The following is a 19,507-nucleotide window of genomic DNA, read 5'->3' as shown; positions in this document are numbered from 1 at the left end:
CCCAGAGAGTGAAACACAACATATTTGAGGTACTGGAAGGCATCCAAAGATGACTTTCCTAGTCACTTTCTTCTAAGATCCAATGAATGATGTTCTTGAGTAAGAGTCTCATCTCCCCCATTACTTCACCTCCTCCACACCCATCCAATTCCTGCTTTACCTCTTCTCCTCTTCCAGCTGGTTCAACAGCTCAATCTTCTCCTTCTGCATCCCATCGACCAGGGCTCGTGCTCGCTGGAGGTTTCCTTCTGCCTCCGCGACGTACTGCAGCAAAAAAAAGAGCCCAAGCCACAAAAGTTAACAACGCTTGAAGTACAGAGTTGTTTAAAAAAGGATCAGAAGAAGGGAACAGGAGGTTCTGGTGATCTGTTTCAGAGGATGCTAGGGTAAGAAGGCAGATTTTTCAAAGAGCTCAGTATATACGTATCAAAAAGAAAAAAATTATTCCATCTCCAGCAGCTAAATTTGATCCATGCTTCAGTGCCTGACTTGAACCCTTTGGAGAATCCAGCTCTGATTAAGACCTTCAAGTCTGAACAGTTTTGAAAATCTGGTCTGAAATTACCAGGTGCAATTACCAATTACCAGCAAGAGAGACATTCCAGACTCGCATTCATTCATTTGTTACTGGTAATTACTGGAAAATACTATACAGAAGGAAGATGGCAAATCAACTGCAAGCTGACAATTTCTCCTGCATTTCTGACAGGCTGGTATGGCCCACCGCACAAAGATATACAGTGCCATCCCTGCTCCCTAGTAGCTGATTGGGCTTTATAAACATGAGCAAGGAATTCAGGGCAACAGCAGTCATTGAAGAGCCACATACTGACAAACAGCACAAACAACTCAAATGCTTGTGCAAAACAACACCCAATATGATCAGCCTGTTTCCTTACAGACCTCTTGACTTTATTGATGTGAAAAAAACATCCTCTCTGGCAGGAAAGCAGTGACACATGAACTGAGCTGATGTTCTCAGCAGTGTCTGACAGCATCAGAAAACCACTGCAATGCAGTCACAGCCAAGGCCAGACTGGGTGGCTAGAGGGAACAAGTTTGCCCTCCACTTGCATTGCAGCGTTCAAATGTATCGATCCACCAGACACAAACTATGTATTGTCTTTTTTCTGGCACAGCCCTTTTTCTGCTCCTGGCTTGGTGCAGAGGGAGCACATGTAACACTAGCAGGAGTGGAGAAAGAGCCCGGGTTTCACATATAGGAAGCCACAGAGGGGTAACATCATGACCTGAAACTTTCAGAGGATGCCAGATACCTGAGTGCTAGCAATAAAGCCACATCATCTCCTACCTGCTCGTGTTGGGCTTTCATGATGGCAATCTCTTTCTCCACCTCACAGATGTGGCTAGTGGCTTTAGCAACCTCAGCCCGTTCCAGGTCACGCTCTGCAAGTAGCTGCTCAATGTGCTGCTGCTTCTCCTTCAGTGCCTCCTGGAGAGCTGTGGTGCCAGAGATTTTTCGGGCATATCGAGAAGAGGTCTCTGTCAGCTGGAAAAAGAGTTAAAAGACAGACAAGGGTAAAGCTGTGTCCTTTCTAGTCTAGAAAGGCTTGAAGTCTCCTGTTAACTCTGGAATAAAGCTCATTACTGATCATCTATTAGGCTGTACAAAGCTGCAGTTCCAGCTCTGGACCCTACAGGTGAGGTTAAAAAGTCCGCAAAACATCTGGACACTGTTCACAAGCTCAATAGCTCTTCTACACTCCAATGAAAGGACCATTTCCCAAAGGACAGGATGTGGGGTGGGAAGTAGGTCAGGAAAGATTATCATGTGCCTTCTTAAATATATTTTATTAATGACCTGCACCAGTGCAGTCCCAAACAGTCAACTCAGCTGGAAGGACTGATCTCAACTGGAGACTTGTTTGGGCTGCTTGGATGCACTCCCAGTAATGGATACTGCACCCTCATCCCCAGCCAAGATGACTGCAGGTGCTATGCAGCACACACTACGGCAGTCAGAGCTTTTAGTAATATTGCTGCCTGCGCTGGTGCCTGCCTTCTTGAGTACCTGCCAAACAAGGCATGTGATCCAGGACATGTCACCCCTCCACAGTAAGACGCAGTCATTGTAGGGGCTTTTGCATAGCTGTCCACTACAGCAGCACACTGCTACGCAACCACGTGGGACAAGAAGCAATGGCATTTTTCTGCAGCGATCTTATAAAACCTGCTCTTGACAGCAGAGCTGAGATTTATCCCATTGCAAATAACAGTTCAGGCTCTTTTAACAGTCAAAATTGCTCCATGCCTGTTGCGACTCATGTCCACGAAGGAAGTCCTGTTTGTAAGATGGGTAAGTGTCCCAAATCACTCCCCTCATCTCATTAACTGTGAAGGAGCAGCTGCCCCAGTGCAGCTGCTGAAACAAAATCCCAACCTTCCTACTTTGTAGAGCCAGGTCACAGAAGAAGTCGGTCGAGGCTGCACAGTCTGTAGAAAGAGCCACTTACCAGCCCGCTGCGGCTGGGCCTGCCCCCAACAGATGATGCCACTGAGCTGACAGAGCTGATGGAGGAGCTGCTGGGGCTGTGGGTTAAGGCAGACACTCCCATGGCCATTCGTTTGCTCTTCTTTGCCTTGGCAGGGCTGGTTGACGGGAATCCAATCCGGATCACCTTGTGGATGGGAGCAAAGAGGCCAAACTTGGGAGGACATTGAAAATACCTGTAATGCAGGAGATGCACAGAGTCAGAAGCGGCAGAGAATCCATCTCACGGAAGCCTCACCGAATGGCATTGCTAAGCAACACGCAGCCCCAGCCCTCAGCTCATCTCTTGGTGCTTTGCCGTGGCATACAGGAAACAATGTAGTGGTTGGATTATTCACCTTTCCTGCCATTTACAGCAGCGGCAATCTCAATGTTTTCACTTGTGGTGCTTAAGCAGGGAAACCCAAGACAGTTGCCATGCGCTAGTTGCTGCACACTTTGATGAGATGCCAGGGAAGACCCATCTGGTAGCCTGGATAACACAAAGATCCCAGCACATAAACACAGGGAGAGCACATGCACTCCTTCCTTATAAATAAACCTTTCCAACCAGCCAGCCTTCCCAAAACCTGTGTGTTCTCTAACCTGCTTTGCAAGAAAGTCACGTAGTAAAGCGCACTGAATAAAAAGATCTGAATCACACAGCTCTGTATAAATGTTCTAACAGGGTAAAAATCTTTCCTTCCGAAACAGAAGGGGAAAATGGCAGCTCCTAACTTTGAAACTAAAAATATCATTATAGCTAACTTCAGTGTGTGTGCCATCTCCTCTAGGTGGCAGAGAAACTGGTTCCCAAACTTAGAAAGAAGCAAGCATAAAACAGGGAGGATCAGATAATTACAGTGCAAGCTCTCTTCCACAATCGCAGTGAGCCTGATGATTATGTCTCTCTGGAGCCCTCTTTCAGGATACAAATGAACCAAAACCCACAGTGTCAAACCTTGGAAAACTCTTCAGAGCTTGGGTTGACTGGCTAAAGCCAGGGTTTATCTGTTGCTCGCCAGCTGCACTGCAGCAAGTGAAACCAGCTCGTCTCCAGCCTTTGCATTCCCTTGTTTCAAGGCAGTAGCCAATGCAGAAAACTGTCACCTTTAAGAGTTCTTCCTCATGGGCTTTGTAGCAAGGCTAGGATTAAACACTGGGCCATATAATAGTCTGTCCTATGTTAACATAAAAAACAGGTTCTAATGAATAAATGACACAAATCCAGCTTTGCCAGCACAAGTCCTCTCTCTCCAGATGTGTGCAGCTGCTTCCCCAGCTCCCTTTTATTTTTAAGTGCTGGCAGCCACATGGTTGTATCACAGGCAGACCTCTGTGTGCTCGAGAGGCCAGAAAACAGCCTGATCTCTGGCCAGATGAGAAAGTGATTCATTTGCAAACATCTGCTCAAGCCCAATCTTTTAAAAAAAATCCAGCCCTCTGCAACCCAAAACCACTTAGCCCCTTCTGCTTGCCGCCAACACAGGCCCTTGGGTTTGGAAAACCAGCCATACCCCGCAGGCTGACCTTGCTGCAAAACAGGGACCCAAGGCGGCAAAACCAGACTGACCTCTTGCAAACCAGCCAAAGCTGTACTCAGCACCCTATTCTCAAACTGCAGTAGGCACAGGCAGACCAACAGCATGGCACAGCCCCTTCCACAGGCCTATCTGGTCTAAGCACTGCCTGGTACTTGAGGCCACACAACAATGCCAAAGTCCCTCAACAGCCCCCTGACAGCTCTAAGCAAGTCCAAACTTGCATCACTATGTTGGCTCATTTTCTTTTAGTCCAGACTGGAAGTGGTTGCAATTAACTTTTATAGTTCAGAAGCAGGAATTGTGTCCAGAACACTTGGCAAGAAAAAAAAAATAAAGAAAGTCTGCTTGAAAACCAAGAGGTGCTCTCACTGAGTGCTAAGGAGCTCTATACTCACATTACAGAAAAGAAACGGGAAGAAAAGTGATGTTGTGATGGCAATGCAAGCTGCAGGTGGGAAACAGCACAGAAAATTTTGAAATATATTAAAAAAAAAAAAAAAAAAAAAAAGACTTCAGTGCCAAAGCCTGACCTGTTTCAGCCTGTGTGAAAGCAAAGGTATGAGCAGTTTAGTGGGCAAAGACTCTCATAGCAGCAGAGGCTGAGAAGGAGGAACAGTAAAATAAGCAGGTAAAGGTTAATATACTAGAGATGAGTAAAGTGGAACTTGCTTGGCTTTGTGGATAAAAAACCAAAAAACTCGTCACCAGCACCTCTTTAGTTTCCCATGCAGACAGGAAAGCAGATGCAGCAAACCTCAAGAGTCTCAGCAGCACCTGTGTGATATATGGAGAGGGGCTCACTGCAGTGATATCCTGTCTTCTCGGGCACTGCTACTGAACCACAGCCCGCAGGCAGCCTCCACCAGAGAGCCACAAGCTGCTTGAAAAACCCCTGACCATTCAGCCTTCCCTTAACACACATCCAGACCTGGAGCCCCTTCCTGAACCTGCAGGAAAATCAGAGTGACCCTCCACACATTTCAGCCAACTCACCACCACCTCAAGTCGAGTTGCCCATGGCAGCAAAGATGGTGACGGTGTCCTTTGCTCGCTCATTTGCCCACACGCTGCCTCTCCTCTTTCCACCAGCTTCCACTGCCTCAGAGTCAGCTCTCTGGATTCCACTCTCCTTTTGTAGCGACCTGCTACTGCAGCAGCAAGGCTGGTCTCAGGGAGCCAGGCCAAGGATGCTCACTAGATGGCAACAACCACCAAAGCAGAGACACTCCAGAGTCCTGGAAGGTCTCTGCCAGGCTGGTTCCAGCAGGAGAAGCTCAGGGCAGTATCAAGAAACCCCTGTGGCTGTGGCCATGGGCATGGCAAACCTGGGGAAGCCTGAGGGGTGTCTGCATGCACCACCAAGGGTGTTGGGTTTACTACGTTGGCTTCTCCTCCAAAACACTGCTGTCGAAATCGGCATGTGCTATAAGAAAGTCAGAAGGTTGGATGAAGACTCAAAGGATGCGCAGGGACACAAGTACCACTACTGTATCTGCTACTATCCATTGCTGCTAGAAGATCTGCAAAATCAGCCTGGATACAAAGGACAGAGATGCCTTACAGATGTCCCTCAATCTCCCCTGTTTAATCCAAACCTCTTAATTCACTCCTGCTCCCCGATCCCCACTGTGGAGCTCAATTTTTGCTTCTCTTGACAAAGTGTGAAACAAAGCAGAAGCCTTGCAGACAGGGCACATACCGTAACAACCTCAGCCAAAACATAGCAGTTTCAGAAGGTAGATGACTTCCAAAAAGCTGGATTTTCAAAACACAGCAAACAAGGTGTGAGGATGAGAGGCAGAGAGAGCACCCTTACACTCACATCTGCCTTCCATACCTTCCACGTGCACAGACACACATAATAATTTCTGAGCACCCTAAAGATTAAGCTTGAAGAGATAATATGTAGCGCATGATAAAGAGAGCAGGGACTTGGATTCACTCCATGACCTATTCTCTACCACCGCAGTTCTTTACTTTTGAGAATAGGCTGGAATTCAGCCATCTGCTGCCAATCATTTACTGCTTTCTTGTCCTGACATTGAACAAGGCAGCATTTCTCTTATTTTAAATGAAAACACATGGCTGCTGGAAAAAAACAAGGCCGACCCAATACAAGAACCTTTTATTTCAGAACCCGAGATCTAGCAAAGGGAGGAACTCTCCGGTTCTCAGTTTCAAAGTTAAATCTTGCCTCTAATGCAAGATTCCCTTAAGAAGCTCCAAGAAATCAACAGTACTTCCCACTAAAGGACCTTGTGAAGGACAAGGAATCCATTCTGCCTGTATGTGAAGCAGGGTCAAAGTGCTGCTGTGTAACTCAGATTTGAGCATCCCCAAGCTCAAGATCTGAGGCTGGCGGCCATTCCCTTACTTAACTTCCATGTGAACAGAAACAGCTTCCCAGCAAGCCTGCGACATGTCCCTGCCTAGCTTTATAGATACAAACAAGGGCTTGTTTGGTGTTTTTTTTTCCCCTCGTTTTTTTGGGGGGTTTTGTTTTTTTTTTAAAAAGCAAATGGTGGAGGTGTCTATGGAATCAGAGGTGATAAGATCAATCAGCAGGCTGCTGTCACACTACAGAATTAGTACAAGGACAGACAATGACCACCAATTGTTTCAGATCTCTGGAAATCTGTCCCCAGAAAGAACAAAACCAATAACATTAAGCTGGGCGCAGGGGGTGGTGGTAAAGAGAGTCAAATCTTTGTCTTCCGTAGTTCTGAGAGGGTGAAATATAGATATAGTGCAAGAAGAAATTTTATGAATGGAATGTGTGGTAAAAAGCAGAGAATATAATCACAGAATCAATTTCTAGCAAAATCTAAATCTAAAACTCTCTCCTGTTTCCTGAAGTTACTCAGGTTGCTTCTTCACAGACATTATCTGATCCTGCTTTAAAATGCTCCAGTGATGAAGTTTCTATTGATCTTCCTGCAAAGTCTAAAAGCCTACAAGACTCAAAACCGGACTCTTCCTCCCAACACGCAACACCCAGCCAAACACAGCCCTAACTCTTCCTCCCAGGTCCAAATGGCACGTGGCCCCAGCCACCCTCGGAGGTGTGTAGGACCCTATGTGCCCCAGTCAGGGTTTGAGAGTGCACAGTACCTTGTACCAGCAACTGCTCCATCATTCTTCCCTAGGGGTTCATCCAGCTCCACACCACACCACTCTCCTTTGGCAAAATCCGTCTCTCCCACGTAGCGCACAACTCCTGTCTTTGTCCCACCAACCTGTAGGGAGATAAAATACCGAGGGTTAGAGATGGCAGCACTGGCACTGCCACGAGGGGACTGAAGCTGGGACAGTTACGGAGAGAGGAGGGGGCGAGGGGAAAGACAGCAGTATTTTCTGCTTCAGAACTAATGAAACCAGAACAGAAAGTTTTCTTATTAAGTTCTCCTAGCACTAAAGATCTCTCTCCAATAACTACAAGCAAGTTGACAAGCTCACACTTTTGGAGCTGCCTGCCTAGAAGATGTATTTGTCGGAACAAATATAATGAAAAAGTATTTCAAGGCGTCAACTAATCGCACAAAGTTACTTGTGAGGCTATGAAGGAGTTTAAGTCCTCCAAGCGCTTATATACCTGCCTTCTGTAAAGAACCAAGATCTGCACTAACTGGGTTTCAGCCCTATGCTCCTTCAGCTGGCAGTTCTGAGCAAGACAGGGACAGGACACCAAAGGGGCAAGCTGAGCCAGGAAGGCACTCGTCACTCTTCAGCTTGTTCACATGCAGGGTTTGCTAGGGCATAGCGAACAGCCTTCCCAGCAAACCTCTCAAAATAGAGGTGTTTTGTAGAGGAAAAAAACCCCTCTGCTTTTACCTACACATCCTACATCAATTCGCAGTGCTAACATGCTGCATGGGAAACAGTCTCATCTCTCTGCATGGCTTCCCCTAGCACTGAGTTTTTCCCTGATGGAGAAGAAAGAATAAATTGCACCCTTTGCTCCCGTATGTACACTTACAAGTTTTCAGTGTGCTGAGCAGACTCTGGGAGAGCATAAGTCAGGAATGTATGAAGTTGTGTTTTGATCACTGCTATAAGAGTACATTTCACGGGCAGCAGCTGCCTCAGTCTTTGCACTAGAGGCTCCTACTTAGATACTTGTGCTGAGAAAAGAAAGATGGAAAAGTAGGAGCATGGTTCTCAAGGTTCATACTTCAAGTAAATCAGCATATAGTTTAAACTGGTTTTAGCCTACCTCTACTAAAATCTAGGTTCAAGGAATATGCTTAAAAAGTAAGTTTAAAATTATATTTGCAGCTTTATCTTGAATGACCTGTAGTTAGTTATTTTCTTAATATTAAGTTTACATAAACAGGTATCAACACAGTAATATTCTCCTACAGAAAACAGTAAAAGTTGAATGAAGAAATCTCCAGTTTTCCGTATTCCAGGATGTTACGGATTTACCAGCTCTGAATGCCTAAAAATTCTGAAAACTGCTTATGCAAAGGAGAAAGTGTTTTCCCAGCCTAAAAATATCTACCTGAATGGACTAGAGAACACAGCTCTGCAGTCTGGGTCCTACCTGAAGTCCTAGGAGGCTGCGCTGCAGCACACAGCTTGAGTTAGTCTTCTGTAATTTCTCTCACTAGGGATTCAAAGTGCTGCTTATGGAAAAAAGCTTTGTTGATGTTGTTCTCTTTGCTACAGGAAGGAGGAAAACATTTGCCAGCAGGAAAAGTATCACAAGAAAGCTTTCTGGTCCTACACTGCATTCAGGAGTAGAAAGATGATTCCATTTCAGTATTAGGTACTTGGCAAGTCACAGATGTGAAGAGTTACATTAGAATTCTTTACCTGTCACTCACAGTCAAACAGCAGTCCTCTTTTTGATTTATTTGAGTTTATACAGACTTAGCTTCTTAATATTAACGTAAAGATTTAATGTTATGCTAACACATTTCTTTAGCAGCAAGTTGAACTCAATATAGGTGTAATTCATCTTAATGTCATTTATAGGAACTTACCATTGCTAGTAAGCTCCCTCAGTTTTATTTTTATTGGGTTTTAGTTACAGATATTGAGCCATGTTTCCTTTACCAAGCCGCATGATCCTGACTCCACAAAGCCTCATGAAAACACCTTAAACACTCAATGCCCTCCCTCCATCAGTGAGACTCACCATGCTACTCTGGGGCACCTACTAGAGGGCCATGCGCCTGCATCCACACAAACAGGGCTGATCAATTACATCCCCATAGATATTACCGATTTTGAGAAAGCTGTTTCCAAACAGGAGAGAAAATAACTAGCCCTATTGACTTCATACACACATTACACAATGATGCCAATACCAAAACAGTGCAGCGAGGCAGCAGGTCACGTTCCTACCCAGAAGCCGTACGTCAGAGAAGATGCTAAGTGCAGATCAGATCTAATGCTGCCCCAAATGGCAACGTGATTCCCTGCTTCCAAAGCAATGTATTTTATTTTCTCTTTCAAGTATTAATTATTCTGCCATCTTTTCTACAAAACACACCCTTACCATCCAGCATTATCTTCTCCCTCAAGCCAGAATGGACACATCTGCTGCCCGACAGCTGAGACTCCCCACATCCTGACAGGGCTGGCAGTACAGTCAGAAGCCAGTATCAGGCTGTCACACTCACATGCCAGCGCTTGACCCTCTTGTTGAGCTTCCCATCTTTTGGCAGGCATGCAGGAACTCTTATGGATGGAGAGCCTAGAAAATTCATCCGACTTAGACATGCAGATTTATTCAGCCCTGATAATCTGCTAATGCTGCTAAAATAATGCATTTTGGAAAAAGCCAGCTGGTGGGTCATATCAGTGCCACAAAACAGCCTCATCAAAACAGAAGCATTTGTTTTTATCAGACCCTTCAATAAATCAGAGGTATCACCTTGGAAGGAGGATAAAAGGCAGATTGTGAAAACCAGGGAGGTTAGCAACTGTGAAGCTTAACTCATGGTAGGTCACAGCCAGCCCTTCCACCCATGCCTAGCTTTCATACCATGCTCCACAACCCAGGGACGGAAGAGCTGAGCACGGCTGGCTCCCTTACTGCACTAACACAACTGCCACTATCATGCTAGAGACCAGAGCGCTGCCCTCCCATGAACATCTCAGCCTGCCAGCAGCACCAGTACCACCCTTAGCCACAAGTTTCTGTATGGAAAACTTGCCTGCACCTCTCAGCCTGGTGCGTTTATCACAGCCACAACCACACCTTCAATTCGCCAAGGGTCTGGAGTTAAGCAGAGGCAAACTGGACAGGGCAACCTGTCTCTTTGCTAAAGCACAAGACAGCACAGAGCTACAGCTGCAAGCTCAGCTACACCCCAGCGGTTCAGACATGCCAGAGCTTTTATAGCTGTCAAGTTTCATTCAAAAGTGAACAAAACTCCGAAAGCTTTTCTGAGAGCCTTTAACAGTTACCTTACCAAAACTATTCATGTCCAAGAGAATAGGACTTTACCAAACAAAGTGTTACTGGTTTTAGTTATAATTATTTTTGAAAGACAATACAAAACTCCGCTAAAACCAGCTCTTTCTTGAAGCTCCAAACAATTGAAACAATATTGACATAGTGATACAGGATTTTTTGGTTTGGAGGGTATTTTGACCAGCATCAATGTTCCAAGTTTCTCTACTTCAGGTAAACACACTTGTAATTAACTTCAAACAAGTTCATGGTGGTCCATCATCTCCAGCTGGATTCAAGCAGCCTCAAAGCCAGGCACCTTTGATCTCTTGGAAAGTTCAGCTCCAGACTGAAGTTCTTTGCCTCAGCTCTGATGACTTTTTCATGCCTTTGACTAAACGCCATCTTTCTGACCTGGCTTTTCCTCAGTGAAAGATCTCCAATAGTTTCAAGAGACAGTCTTGGGCTTGACCTTCACAACAAAACAATGCCAGGAATACTTAACCAGTCTGCATCCTAACTGGTGAGTCAGAAGAGCAACATGCACTCAAAGACAGACATCCACATGCCTTCCCTGCTAACTGTATCATCCCTGACATCATGTTTTACTATGGTTTTCTCATCAAAATGAAAAAATTGGATTCAGACCAGTATCCCAGGGCTGAAAAGACAATGATGCTAATCCTTCCAGACACTGTCTTCAACAGAGCTGCTAATGTATCATTTAAACAATTTACCAAATTAGCACCAGGCCGTATCTCAATCCGGCTGCTGCAAGTCAGGCTCCCTCCAGCCTATGTTTGCTCTTTTCCCCTTATGTCCTCCCTGTTCACCCCACAGCAGTTTCTCGCTTTCAGCAAGAACATCTTAACAGCTGTCCTCAACCCAGGGCCTGTGGGCAATGCAATGCTTGCAATACATTCCAATACTGCTCAGGGAGAAAAGAAAAAAGTATACATGTCATTCAGGCCAACAAGGACTGTACCTCACCACGTCATGCATGGTTCAGGGGCCAGCAATAGCTGTAGATGCCTGCTTGAGCATATCCCCAGGCAGAAACCACAGAGATGATGGTGTGCCGCCTGCTTAAAACTATAATTTACCCATGTAAATTTATTTTCTTAGCTGCTTTCCAAAGCATTTCCACAAGACAGTGCTGCTGAGCAGAAGATGGAGTTGGGAACAATAAATGCCCAAGTACAGCACACTGACATGCCTCCTTTGCAGGGCTCCCGTGCCTCATTGCTGGGTCCTGGTGCAGTTGTGAAACTCTCCTACCGCTTGCCTATAGGAAGAGAGAGGAAGGGGACGGTGGGGAAAGGGCAGACGTGGGACACTTTCTTTACTCTGAGGACTTTCAACTGCTTTTAATGTTCAGCACATAAGCTTACTCTACACTGTTACTGGATGGTACTAACAAGAAGTTGGAGCTCACCTTTATCAGACAAGCGCTGCTTGCTCCAATTCGAGCTGTGACTGCAGGCTGCATCCAGCACGTAAACTGAAGCAGCCACCCTTTCCCTTGGTGAAAGGGGTTTTTCCCCTCTACACTCATCCACCCGGAAAAGGAACCTATTTCCACCCAAAATGAAAGACTGTGTCTTCCCACCACAGATAACTTAGCTCTTCCAAGCCCTGATGGCAGAAGATCATTGTACAAGACTTGATTTATAGAGGGTGCTTTTTGCAGCAGCCTGGGGGTGTGGGTCCAGCCATCGAAGATGGCATGAAAAAATAATCTGTAAGTACAAGGGGGTAAATGTGTATACCTATGGGAAATCCGTGCCATCGCTTACTGGGGCTGACAGCCAGGGACAGCGTTCAGCAAGCTGGTGGTAAAGTGGAGATCTGGCTTGTGGTCAGGTTTGTCTGTAAATACAACTTATTTCAGGTGGCATCTAACCATCAGCAGTTTCATCTGAGCAGATACTCACCATGTCATCTGTGAATGCCAGAACTGGTTTGTATGGTGAGGGGAGAAAGAGACAGGCAGGAATTACAGGACAGTCCTCCCTATGTGAAGTTACAGGAATTTTTATAGTTTCTTTTAACCCAACCACTTATCTTTGTGCCTTCCCATCCCCACAGAACAAGTCAGCATTGCACAAGGACGAGTCTAACAGCACTGCTGATGTAAGACATTTGTGCACATTTATATTTCAGGCATCAGTGAGAAAATAATGTCCTAGGGTGTGGTGTAAGAGGAAAACCTAGAATTACAGCATCCCCTCCTGAGGCTGTCTCTGATACAAAGTCCGCCCACGTTAATAATACAGTTTGCTCCCACCACAGGCCACTTACAACTCCTATTAATGACAGATATTGCACACAGAAGACAACAACTGTCCAATGCATCAGCCCAAATGAATGGTTAGGAGGGTGTGTGCGTGCACAAAAAGCCTCAAAGGGTTAATGTGGCAGCAGGACAGAGTGATTGCTTCGGGCTATTTATTTCCTCTTAGTTTCACTGCAGTGACAGGAACACTTGCTCCTGTGACAACAGCAGTTAGGCTGTATTTAACACCACAGAAGGGCAACAATCTTACATGGCAAGGAAAGAGCTTGGACTTGGAGACCTGAAAGTTTTCCTGGCTCTTGAATCCTGAAATCAGCTGCAAGACTGCACTTCCCACTGCCAGTCACAAACCTCCATAGGGATGGAGGTCCATCATTCCCATGCTCCTGTACAAGCTCTTGGGCTCCATTCTGCTGCTGTGCTCTCCAGTCATGACACAACTGCTGGTCTCCTGATGAACTGAGCTTAAAGCAGATAACGAAATACTAAAAGCACCTTCCCTGAAAATACTGCCTTGGTAGAACTACAAAACAGGATCCTTCTTTCTTTACTGCCTGGTTTGCAATAAAGAAGTAGGTCTCGTGATTGTCTGTAAAGCCTATGCAGAAGCATCGCTGCACCTTGAAGACCCCAGCAAGCTGGGAGAGCTCTGATGTTTAACCAGGAAAATAAAGAGCATGAATCCTTTCTTCCTAATACCTCACATGCAGCAACAACGCTTCCACATCTCAGGCACTCAAAGTGAGCTGGCAGCGACAGAGCAAGTAGATCTCTCTGCCCAAGGAGGAGGGTTTAGGCTGCAATTCTCCTCACTGGGGAGATTCTAATGGAAATTATTTTTCACTCGGGTGGTTAAAGGCTTTCTGCAGCTTCAGGCTGGCAGGGCAGGGTTGGGGCAGGGGTGTGCAGGGGGGTTGCTAAAGAAAAGGACACGATTAGTTTATTCATGAGAATATTCTGTTATTTGTCAGGAGCCAGAGGTTGCAAGACCACAGGCAAAAACACTTTGCAGCATACAGAGGAGAAAATGATTAAAATCATACACTTGGGAGGAGCCCAGAATCCATTTCCACCAGCCTAGACAGCCTGCCACGGCAGTCCTGCCTGCCCGTCAGCCGAGGTGCTGCTCCATCGGTATCTCCCTGCTAGTGCTGCTTCTGCTGTTCTAGCATCTATTCTGCTTTTTCCACTCAAAACTTCTGGCAAAATCACAAAGCTAGAACCCATCTGAAGAGTATCTGCAGCAACACCCCACAGCAACAGTCAGCCAGCCACTGGGATGTAACCTGGCCATTAAATAGTCTTGTTTATCACTACATTTCAGTACTGAAGAGCAGAATCCTGCAATCCCAGTTAGGAGACAGAAAGATGGTTAAGGGAAGAATACCTTTATTAAGAGGAATTTTTGTTTGGCTTTTTTTTATATATATAATTATTTTTCATTTAGACTGACATTGAGAAAATGGCTACCTCCTTCCCATCCTTCTAAAGAGAGCAAACATATCTAGGGTGGAATGAGTTCAGCTGCTGAGAAAGCCTCCCACCAAAGCATGTAAAATACATTTTCTCAGGCAAAAAAACACAGCAGAGATTTCTCCTCCAAGCAGAAAATATTCAGCCGCTCCATTGCTGTTTCCATCCATTCTTTCCCTGGAAAAAGGCAGCAAGCCAGCCTCACGTTAACAGCAGCACTCCATCAATTATCATACTTTGGGAAGCTCCATTCTTACTAAAGCAAAGGTTAATTGTTCCACACTTATTTGCCAGACTTCAAGAGACAAGTTCTACAATATTAGGGTGGCTTTTTCATCTCTTTAATGTAATTTTTGCATCTCTGGGAAAAAGTCTGAGTTAGAAAATGCCAAAGGCAAATATTATCTAATTCTTCTAATGGAAAGCTTCTAATGGAAAGCTAAAAGTCACTTTTTGCAACTGCTGGAGAGTCAGAAAAGGTCTCAGAACAAAGTCATTGAAAAGCAAAAGTGTCTTCAAGCTATAATGGACTTTAATGAAGTTAAAGAAAACCGCTAGCAGGAAATGACCAGAATGCAGAGCAGCAAGGCATTGGTCTTACAGACCTGGAAGGGATCCCTGCAACCTTGTCCTCCATCCACTGAGCAATTACAGAAAACACATCCTCCCTCACTTGAAAAGCCTTCGGTGGATCCCATCTGCCTAAAAGCCATTCTCAAATAAAAAGATAATCTTTCAGAAAAGCACGGACCAAGAGACTAATAAAGACAACTAAAACTGTAGCAATCCATAGAGGACAAGAGCAAAGATTTACTCAGGGAATTTGAGGCAGCTCAGGTAAACCTAGAATTGTTGTTCTTGTATTCAAACACCAAACATGATTAGCTGATATCTCCATTACTAAAAAAGCCATCTGCCAAGCCAAGCACATGTTACTGAACCATAACAGCAAATTATTTCTTCTTGTCATTATCTGTTCTTTTCCTGGACCTCTACTACAGCATGCAAACAATTCCCGATGTTTCTGTAAGCTGAGTATTCCTGCTAGAGCCAGTGAGATGCTGAGCTCATTCCAGATTCACTCTTTTGGAGCTACTTATTACATTAACAAATCACAGCACAGATTTTATCTTAGAACATCTGGGGTGGATAAATCAGCAGGCAGAGAGGGATGTCTCCTAAGGACAGACCTTTAGTAAAAGCAAGCAAACAAACAAAAAAAATCTAAAACGACAACCGACCTCCCCAAAAACAACTCAATAGAAGCCAAAGGGTAAGATGCTAACAGTTTGTGTTGCATGGGTATGCTGAAATCTCCATCTGCATGGGCCCCACCGAGGTACACAGAGCATTAAGTGGACAGACCCTGCCTCGGTGAGCGTACAGTTGGGAGAGAGGGTTTAAACAATTAAGTCTGGAGAACGCTATTCCATTGCCTGGCTGGTTCAGAAAGAACAGAGCCAAGTTTACCCTAGATTTTATATTTTGCAGTTTACTTTCTACAGTTGCTGTTCCTAAAATGGGAAGTTCTCACCTGAGCACTCTTCCCATTCCCTGCAACACGTAAATGAGAAAACGACAGCAAACAAACAAACTAATCAAAGGGGGACAGATTCCTCAGGTTCATTTCTCCCCATGTGTAGCTGCTTTAAAAGACCAACATGAGCGCAGGTGTAAACAGAGAATGTCTGCCACCTTTGCCTTGCTCACCCCTGCCCCTGGGACCGGCAGGGACAGCAGCAGCTTTGCTGGCAGTAGGGATGGGGAGGGAAGAAGAGGCAGACTCTGGTGAAGTTAGGAAGATGACAGACCAGCAACAAACCCTTGAGCAGCTGCCAGCTCATGCTGTGATACAGAATGCAGTGCACATTTTGGAGAAAATTTGAGAATATAAAACTTTCTCACCTCTACAGCTAGGTCTACAAGCCCACGTGTTCACACTAAGTTTGCTAAGTGTCACATCCAGTGGGCACAAGCAGAACCCATCTTCACTTCTCCTCCTCCAAAAATGAACCAACTTTAAACTGTTTATATTTTATTTAATAAAATGAAAACTATCAAACAACCCAACAGTGTTTTGGTGTGCAAGTGCATTGCTAGCTTTGAAAGTGTATTCATAATGACAGATATGCCTGACATTTGGACACAACAGATCCTGAAATCCTCTGAGCAGACTGCGCCACATGAAGTTTTGACTCAGAAGACACATGTGGTCTGTCACAGCAGCTCAGTGCTCCCCAGCCACCTCAGGGCTGCTCTAACGTGGCCCGGCTACCCAGGGTCCTTGTGGGGCTGCAGAGAGCAAAGGAATCGACTCCATCAGCTTGAGCTGCAGCCTGCCTAAGGTTGCTGCTACCTCCAGCAGAAAAACTCACTCTCTGAGGCCACAAAGGACCTTTGAGACTGCCTCTGACACTCCCCTGCACACACTCCTGATTCACATCAGCTGTGGAGCCAAGTTCTACCAAACCCCTATTATTAAACAGATGGCAAGTCTGCCTACACTTCTCTCCTACCACTGTTGGTATTGGAACCAGGTGCCCCAAAAAGGAAACGCTACGTAGCTAACTTTAAATGGGAGCCAGACTGCCCAGGATGCACAAAGCCTAACCCTCTGCAACCTGTTGGTCACAGTCATCTTCATTTTCTAGATCCAGGAACGTTACTGGGGATACAGTCACAACAGATCTATACTTAAATGCTTGGCTCTTCCAATATTTGATATCACAGCACATATCATACACGCTAAACAAAACTAAACTTTTTTTACAGAACTGCAGAACAAAACTCAGTTTGTCCTCTCTCTGTGCTTTGGTATCTTTCTTTTCCTCCACCACTTCCACTGAAAGCACTACTCCTTTGCTAGGACACAAACCGTGACAAGCTTGATGGCAAACTTTCAGTAAGCCGTTCTTAGTGCAAGTGTGGCATTTTGGCTTGAAGTCATTGGGTACTCTATTCTACATAAGGAAAACAACAGAAATCAGATGTGGAGAACCCATCCATCACGTACAGTAACCTCTCCTCAAGTCCTGCCCTTTTATAGAAATAACTGCAAGTTCCTTTCTGTACAGGAAAAGAGTTAGTGTCATATCCAACATCTAAAAAAATGAAGCACCGAAATGGCAGTGACCACCTACGAGAGATTCTTGCAAATACTTGCAGAGTACGTACAACCACACACAAGACACGCTGTTGCAAATTCCTCAAAAGCCCCAGTACACACCATTATGGAGAGCATCACTGGATTAGAATATAAGAATACATTATTTTTCTTCTATGTCCCTGTCATGTTTGAGTTGTCTCTCTGACCTCATTCTCCTGCTCAGGATTTGTCCAATGTAAGAAATGCTCCGGAATATGTTCTCTTGCATTACTGTGAAAGAGAGAGATGTCCAGAAGACACAGCATCCCAAATAACAGTGAATGCAGAAGGTCAAGGCCTGCTTGGTCCGGGCATCCTCCCTCCAAGACCACACTATCCCATACCTCACCACCAACTCTGTCCTCCTTTTGTCTTGTCCTGAACCTCATCAGGGACACTTAGCTAGGGGACAAATTCTCCTCCTTTGCCTTTCTAGGGGGACCCCACGATCAACTCACCAGCACACGATCTCCAAGCCGTAAGTCCTTCTCCCCTTTTTTCACAGACCCACTGTCCGAGAGGTTAGATCCAGACTCGTTGCCTGTCTTCATGGCGCTGTTCAGGACGCTCTCCCGCAGGGGGATGACACGAGTGGAGAGAGGTGGCGTGGCTGTCCCCGAGTGCAGTGACAAGTTCTGAGCCGTCAGGGAGTCCACGGAGGGGGCGTCGCTCCCCGAGCCCTCGGCCACCGGCTGCCGCGTCAGCTTGGACGGTCGCGTAAAAATCCCCTGCAGTGGCTGGCATTCAAAGTAACGTACTCCACCGACAGAGCCGTCATTCTTACCCACCGGGTCATCCAGAACAACCCCTGCCCACTGGCCCGGAGCAAATTGCGTCTCCCCAAGATACTGGATCACACCTGGCTTCACTCCATTTACCCAGACACGTTCGCCCACCACAAAGTCTCCCAGGAAATCATCGCCCACCTCGGCAACCTTTGAACCCGACTTCTCAGCGCTGGCGGTGGAGGTGGTACCCTGCTTGTGTAAAGGTGAGCCTGTGAATCAAGGGAAAAAAGGTTTTGGTATGAGGAGAAATCCTAAAAGGCAGCCAAAACACCAGGAAAGGGCATTTACAAAAAGGAAACATCTGGGACAATGACTTCGGTTGCAGGTTTACACCGAGTGAAGGTTAAAACCTGAGTGACCCCATTACTTACATATCTTCCTCAGCAGGAAAGCAATCTGCACAGAAATCTCCATCTGCTGCCCAGTTTCTGCAGATCTCGCACAAAACAAAGAATCGACCCCACGTCTTCATCCCCCTTTACAATGCCCACTTACCCCCAGCCCCGTCACAGCACCAAAGGGTATTTTGCATGGCAGCACTAGTGTAAGCTCAAAAGGACAGGAGTGGTGGTAAGTGCTTACGGGTCAAAAGGAGACCAACGAACGGCTGCTTTGAAGAAAGATGCCAAAATCATCCTTTCACCCCCCCAAAAAAATAAAAAAATATAATTAGCAAGGCACTGAAGTCTTAGTACCTGACACTGTGAGAACTCTGTGTGTTTGGATCCAGGCAAACAGTCCAAGCATTGAGAGTCCCACCAAGGGCACTAATAGCTCCTGTGGGACCACACAGCTGCCTTTGCAAATTACTCAAATTTTCCCAGCTGCTGCTATGCCCTTTGCTGGAGCAGAGCCCAACAGTGAGCAGACACCTGGAGTATGTTCAATATAAACAGCACATCTATAAACAGGAAGCATCTACAAACCCTTGCATGCACAGCCTTCCCAGGGCTGACACGCTGTGCGCTGAACTTGATAAAATCTGCAATAAGGGACACTTCTTCCAGTCCAGCAAGCCAAAGCCAGACCTCCAACGATGCTTTGCTGCACTGGGAGACCAAAAACTGCAGGTGATGCTGGAAATTCACAGTCCTGTTCACACTCTCCAGCACACCCTTGATCAGCCAAACTCTCCGTAACACACAAGGAGGCCCTTAAATACGTGACTGGCATCTGAAGGGGAACAAAGACAAGCAAATGAGATAGCACTGACCCCACTCTTGCTGACCCAAGCATCAAACTCCTATCACAAACTTCGGGCTTTCAGTCTAGGCCCAGGGGAATGAAAGACAAGGACGTATGGACTTCATTAAAACTCTTGGAAGGTTAAAGGGGGAGGTTAAGCAAAGCACTAAAAGAAACCGTAC

The 19,507-nt window shown here is 45.8% G+C and overlaps 1 protein-coding gene across 6 annotated transcripts in view; it reads right to left on the bottom strand.

Annotated features, from left to right (window-relative positions):
- Positions 1-19,507, bottom strand: part of CLIP2 (CAP-Gly domain containing linker protein 2) — a 66,615-nt gene that overhangs the window by 26,824 nt on the left and 20,284 nt on the right. For all 6 annotated transcript variants that reach the window (XR_005102216.1, XR_005102217.1, XM_037375102.1 and 3 more), the window contains exons 2-6: positions 17,811-18,349; positions 7,147-7,271; positions 2,475-2,688; positions 1,313-1,510; positions 161-264 (exon numbers count right to left, since the gene is read on the bottom strand). Coding sequence is in view for 4 of the 6 variants with exons in the window: in XM_037375102.1 (XP_037230999.1) it covers positions 161-264; positions 1,313-1,510; positions 2,475-2,688; positions 7,147-7,271; positions 17,811-18,349 (1,180 nt within the window). In the remaining 2 variants the exon portion in view is untranslated. The remainder of the gene's footprint in view (positions 1-160; positions 265-1,312; positions 1,511-2,474; positions 2,689-7,146; positions 7,272-17,810; positions 18,350-19,507) is intronic.

The sequence above is a fragment of the Falco rusticolus genome, chromosome 1 (genome assembly GCF_015220075.1).
Source record: "Falco rusticolus isolate bFalRus1 chromosome 1, bFalRus1.pri, whole genome shotgun sequence".
Classification (NCBI taxonomy): Eukaryota; Metazoa; Chordata; class Aves; order Falconiformes; family Falconidae; genus Falco; species Falco rusticolus.
The sequence above is the reverse complement of the archived record's forward strand: the minus strand, read 5'-3'. Positions and strand labels throughout refer to the sequence as shown.